General features: G+C 35.8%; 1 protein-coding gene across 1 annotated transcript in view; it reads right to left on the bottom strand.

The window, feature by feature from the left end:
* Positions 1-3,765: 3,765 nt before the first annotated feature.
* The window catches only part of tnnc1a (troponin C type 1a (slow)), a 6,006-nt gene continuing 3,081 nt past the window's right edge, over positions 3,766-6,690 (bottom strand). The window contains exons 2-6 of the mRNA XM_016481289.1: positions 5,772-5,802; positions 4,593-4,739; positions 4,146-4,260; positions 3,924-4,060; positions 3,766-3,797 (exon numbers count right to left, since the gene is read on the bottom strand). Of these exons, the coding sequence (XP_016336775.1) occupies positions 3,766-3,797; positions 3,924-4,060; positions 4,146-4,260; positions 4,593-4,739; positions 5,772-5,802 (462 nt within the window). The remainder of the gene's footprint in view (positions 3,798-3,923; positions 4,061-4,145; positions 4,261-4,592; positions 4,740-5,771; positions 5,803-6,690) is intronic.

The following is a 6,690-nucleotide window of genomic DNA, read 5'->3' on the forward strand; positions in this document are numbered from 1 at the left end:
TAAGTACAGGCTAGAAAAAGTACATTTTTACATAAATACACTGAATGATGATGAAACATTATTTATCCCTTATTTTGACACGTAATTTTTTACAAAAGTTATTTGAAACATTAATGAACAGTAGACACTTTGCTTGCATTTTATGTTTTTCGTACATAAAATCACTTGATATAAAATCACTTGATGCGAACACCAAAATGGGACATCTCGTCTTTGACTTTGACCCATATGTTTTTATACAATAAATAATATAAAAATCTATGAATAAATATTATAATATAAATAAATCTTTATTTTAAATCTGATCTGTAATACATAAATCTGATAACCAGAATAATTTCATGCATGCTAGTAAAAGATCAAGAAAGTAATATTATTTTATTTGTTATCCAAAGTTTGAAGTCCAATAACAGAATTGTGTGTTTTTCCAGCAGTGTTTATTGTATCAATTTTGCTGAATAATAGTCGTTTAAATAGACAGGTTTCATTGTAACAACATGCCCCACTACTGGGTCACAGAGGGTCACTGTTTTCTTTTATCTTGGGCAATAACAGTGGAAATATTCAGTAGCTTTTTTTTTTTTTTTTTTGCAGTTTCAGAATAACCTTGTTGTATTCGCAAACTGAGGCACCATTTAATGTGAACTGTACACTTTTTTTGTGAACTGTACACTTTTCATTCTAAATTAATGGTATAAGATAAATATCTATTAACAGACAGCTTTGTGTTTTGTGTGCTATAACTGTAAATATGTGTAAGAATATTAGAATAAATATTATTTATTGGTGGTGTGCATGTTTGCATCCAGTTTTTGTTTTTTAGCTTCTCTGCTGTTTCCCACATAGTTCTGTGGTCTGTTGCGAGTCCATAGATGTCTCTGTGTTGTTGTGAGAACTGACATGTTTTGACCACATGTAAATTTAGGCTTTGTTTTAAAGGAAAACATGTTGTGCACTGTATTTAAATATTAGGGGGGAAAAGAGTACCAGAAACATTCTCACATATTGTTTTTTGTGTACAATTATTGTAGTGAATCATTTGCACAAATAGCTCTCATAAGTAATGCTTTATGTTCATGGCACATGTCTGGTTTATACCTAAAAGCTTAATAAATAAAAGGTGATCTGTTGTAATGTTTTAGAGGTGTATGCTCTTGAATGTGTATATTGTGCCAGTGTTTAATAAACCTAATTGAGACATAACCTTTGAAATTTAATTAAATTTTAATTATGTAGTTTTAGCTGACAGTTTGTGGTTATGCATGTTTATATGGTTAAGGTTATGGTACAGCTTCTTTGACAGCTATAATTCAATTTTGTGTTCATGATGATATCATGTCTATCCATAATGCATAAATATTATTTTCGGTTGACAGAACTATGCATGCGTATTTATTTACATTGTCATTGTAGTCCAGCTCATCCACTATGGTGAGCAAAGTCTCTAATGTCAGCCTCCCCATGACAGAGGGAAACGTACTACATGCTACACCAGCAGAACCAGTTCTTCTCTGGCAATAAACAGTTTCAATTTTAACAAACGTTAACAATATTAAGTGTCTTTGAGGCTTGTCTGCTAATGCAGATGTTGATTGTGTTCCTAATTAGCTGTGGCAACTGTTCAGTCTTTGTGAGGTCAAACTTGGATTACTGGAGAGCGTATTATTATCATTTTTCAGAGAGTGGTAATGCCATGGGAGGTCCAGACCCTACTGTACTTCTGTGGTCATCACAGGCCGGGCAGGCCTCTACGTCTTTATAAAGCTGGAAGTATTTATCCACCTTCAACAGATTGGCCCACACATTGATTATGTAATAGATACATATCACTATTTTGCGACTCCACTTTTCTTACATGCTTTATATGATAAATAATATGTGGAAAGAAAACCCATGTAATTAGTTTGTGTTCATCATTAGCATTTAGCAAAAATGCTAAATTAAGGTTCTCTTTCTTTAATTTAATTACCAGGTTACTCCTTTAAATATAGCCCATTCGCATTTAGAGATAGGATATCATAAACCTGAAAATCACACTTTAATTTTTGTTCTGACAAACTTGCAATCAAGAGGAAACATTTGTGACAAAAGGGTGGAGCGACCACAAGGTGGTGCCCTTTAATCACCAATGAAAACCATTTTTCACCAATGAAAAAACACAAAAAAGCAAACTATGAATTGTGGTGCACAAGTTAGCACTAAGTCATAAATAGTCATTATTTATGACCAAAGCTCATTTGAACCCCTCTCAAGTCAGGAGGGGGATTAATATATAATTTCCCATAGCCATAATTCCTCTCTGCAAGCTGATAATGAGCAGTCGGTTTATTGCTCAACATGTTCTATGCTTCAGGGTTAGATGGAAGTCAGCTCTCCTCTACCTCTGTTGCTCTCCTGAAAACCTCAGTTTCTCCTGGATTCCTTCCTGAAAGCCAGGTGTGCTCCCCTTCCTCTGTTTGAACAGTAGCATCTTGGATTTTATGCTTATTTCAGTAGTCATCTCGTCCAACTGTTCTTTTAGATCCTGCTGAAAACTTGCCCAAAATGTAGTTCTTTTGTATTTCTGATTTCTAGTCGCCCATCCTTTTAGTCATCATGGCTAAATGGATGGGCCTCAAAAATGAAAGTGCTGTCATTATTTACTCGCCCTCGAGTTTCTTCCTTCTGCTGAAAATAGAAGATATTGTGAAGAATGTGGAAACAACTTGAGGGTGAGTAAATGATGACAGAACTTTCATTTTTGGGGGAACTATAGCTTTAAGTTTGCTAGTGAGAGTCGTCCTTTTCAGCTTCTGTCTCTTTTATGCATCCTAAAACCTCACCTTCCTGATATTCCTTACAGTTTTAACTCTGATTTAAAAAGCAAACGTTTGAATTCTGGGATTACATTTATCCGATACTGGAGCTGCATCTGCTGTCATGCTGTGTCGCACTGACCAATTCTGATGAAAGAGAAGGGAGAACCTGTTGTAAATCCTCACAGGAGCTTACGGGAATAGCAGTGGTGTCATTAGCTGCTACATGTCACCTGCTGCAGGGCCTCTGCTGCCAGAACCCAAGCCCTTCTGTGTGTGTCACGATACTATTTGTGTCTGATACTGTAGCCATCTGCTTTTCTTTCTCACTTTCCGCAACCAGCTTAGGTGATTTGAAAATAGTGTGTATGATGCCCATGACAATATTATGTAGTTACAAGAAGAGCTCTCTGAAAAGATTAGCATGAGGGGGGGCCTGAATAACGCACGGTAAAATACTCTCTACAAGACAGATGTTTGTTCTTGAACATTTTTTTATTTTTATAGTAAAAAAGTCATTTTTATTCAAACAGACTTTAAGTTCACTTCTTACAGGTTAAGTCCTCCTGGAGTAACCTGAGGTTTAGTGTCTTGGTCAGGGTGGTATGTCTCATTGCTTGCTTTTTAGGAGACTGAATATATAGCAGTCAAACAAACCTGCAGCTACAACACACCACACCACCCTATAAATACTGTCTCTGATAACTAGAGATGCTAGTATAACTCTAATTAGACAAATTAAACCCAAACAATGTCTTAAATCTTCACAAATTAGCCTTGGCATCAATGTTTACATGTGTAAAATAATTGAATCTTCTGAAAATATTGCCCTGAAAACTATAAGCACAATAATGATCCATCATGGACTGATAGACTCTCTGTTGATCTTTCACATCAAGCTTGAACATTTACTCTCCTTTTGTGTACAGACAATCCAGGGAGAAACACCAGGAAGACATTTCTCCATTATTTATTCCACTCCTTTCATGAACTCCAAGAACTCTGCAATAGAAGGATATTGGAAATGCATGGAAAAGGAACACAATGGGATACGTTTGCATCACTTTTTTTTTGCATTTTTCTTTTTTTACTTCCATTTAACTTGAATGAAACACAATGCTTGCTTACCATCATAATCAATTTTTCCATCATTGTTTTTGTCTCCGTCCCTCATCAGTTCCTCGATGTCATCTTCAGTGATGGTTTCACCTGTAGCTTCCAGCATCAGCTTCAGTTCTTCAAGATCAATGTAACCATCTGCATTCCTGTCCAAATACAATCAAAACCCATCAGAAACCCCTAAACCCACCGCAGGTCAGTTCTCTTAGCTCAGTTTCAGATCAAACATACTTATCAAACATACGGAAGAGTTCTGCCAGCTCTTCCTCTGACTTTCCTTTGCTATCATCTTTCATGCATCTCACCATCATGACCAAAAACTCCTCGAAATCCACCGTACCACTGCCTGCATAAGTACACCGACAATTACTTATTTTAGCACAAGCTCATTTTAACGACAGTACCTCCATTGACATTTCATTTTTAGACATAAGTCTTTTATCCCTGTAGAATGTTCCTTTTGTTTTTCAGTTATTATTACTATACATTATTCAGTTAAATATGAAGATTAGTATCAATGGTAAACATGTCATTAAAAAATGTAACTTACTACTTGGTAGTTATACAGATTTTTTTAATGCTAGGTTTGGAGCAACATGAGGGTGAGTAAATGAAGTTAGGCTTCATTGCAAGTTAGGGTTCTGGAGCATTACTAATTCTGGATCGTTCTGGATTTACCGTCCTCATCCACCTCATCAATCATCTCCTGGAGCTCCTCCGGCGTGGGGTTCTGGCCCAGCATCCTCAACACCTTCCCGAGCTCCTTAGTGCTGATGCATCCATCCTCAGCATCCTGAATGAAAATATCAAATGCTGCGCGGAACTCTACAAAACACCAACACAGATCTTTAGCTGTTAGTTGTGTACACGTACAGTTTCTCTCTCATGAACCACTTAATGATATTGTTATTGTGGGTCAGTTTAGTACATCATTATTGCACACAGGCTATTGTTTTTATAGTTGGGTGTTAAATTCAGGCAGTTTTTTGTTTCATTGGTAGTGCTGCAATGTTACAAGTGTTTCAAATTTATAAGCATACAGTACTGTGAAAAAGCTATTCTATCATTGCATTGTATGTAAAATAATCTACAGATGGAGACTTTGAACAACTGACAGAACAATCTTTTCAGGCTGGGCCATCCCACCAAATTCACTTTAAAAGCAAAGCGTGAGATACTACAGGAAGTCCAAGAGAAGCCCAGGGTGTCATTATAGGATCTACAGGCAGCTCTTCACAACAAATGGAAAGGAATTAACCATTAGAAAGAGACTGATCCTGTTACTGTCCAACACCAAAATGTACTTCTCATACAATGTGCTATGGACAGATGAGTCAACGTAGAGTTCAAACATCACGTTTGGCAAAAACCACTCTGCATTTGAGAAAAAGAACCTCATACCAGCTGTGAAGCACTACCAGAGTATTATAATTATTTGTGTGTATTTTGCCTTTGTCTTTTGCCAAACGTGCTGTCGTAATATAAACTATGAATTCTACATTATATCAAAGAGTGCTTGAGGATGACATGAGGCCATCTGTTATAAAGTTAAAGCTGAAGTGTAAGAGGACCTTTCGACACAATGACCCAAATCATGAAAAAAACACAAACGAATGACTTGGAATGGCCAAAGTAAAGCCCAGCTCTCAAATCCAGTTGAAATAGTTTGTGGAGACTTAAAGCAGGCCATTTCTTATTTACGTTATTATTTTACATTGTTATAATTTACTTTTTCACAGCACTGTAGGTAGCACAAAAGGTGTAATCTAGAGGCATTATAGAACATATAGCCTATCATATAATGTTAATGGCCATTCTGAGTCCAAATGCTGCTTGCTGCATAGTATTATACCATACCATTCTTCTGCTCATCGGTGAGCTGCTCTACCTGTTGAAGACATCCATTAGTCAATAGTCATGACAGAGTCAGCACATACTTATTACCCACACACAATATACTCTCACACATTAACACTAACATGCATTACAGTCATTTTGGTCAGTGGAAGGATTTACATTTATTTTAAATGGGTTTTGCAATTGTTGTAACCTTGTTACTTAACCCTGCAACCAAATAATGACATGTTTTGTGTGATGTATAGCAATATACATTAACTAAAATATTAAATATATTTATTAAAGAAGCTACTAAATAAAAAATGAACATTGTTGCATCACACAGTTGGGCACTGTTGCTCAGTCTGGAGATTTACTTCCAACCCTCCTCTAATATAATTTGTGTAAACCTTTAACAAACGTCATTATCTCTGTACATTTGTGTAGTTCTTTATTGCATGGACAGTATAATCAGTGAATCACAAATAAGTGGAGGCATAAAATAAATAAAAAGGATATATACACTACTGTGCAAAAGTCTTAGGCCATTAGTATTTTCACCAAAAAAATGGTTTTAAGTCAGTTATTTCTGTCTTTTGCTGTAGTTGGTCAGTAGGAAATATCAATTTACATTTCCAAACATTCTTTTTGGCATTAATTGTAATAATCCAGTGAGTTTTTTGGCAGACAGCAGCCAGTGCGCCACACAGAGGTCTGATCTGATCATCATCAGTCTGTCTGTGATTATATATGATTTATGTGATGTATAGCAATATACATTAACTATATTTAACATTATATATTTTACATTAACTTTGTAACTAGATTACAAAGATTATAAAGATTATAAACAAGCGAAGTGGTCCAAAATGCAGCAGCTAGAGTCCTTACCAGGTCAAGAAAATATGATCATATTACCCCAATTTTACAGTCTCTGCAC

The sequence above is a fragment of the Sinocyclocheilus anshuiensis genome, unplaced genomic scaffold (genome assembly GCF_001515605.1).
Source record: "Sinocyclocheilus anshuiensis isolate Anshui unplaced genomic scaffold, SAMN03320099.WGS_v1.1 scaffold429, whole genome shotgun sequence".
Classification (NCBI taxonomy): domain Eukaryota; kingdom Metazoa; phylum Chordata; class Actinopteri; order Cypriniformes; family Cyprinidae; genus Sinocyclocheilus; species Sinocyclocheilus anshuiensis.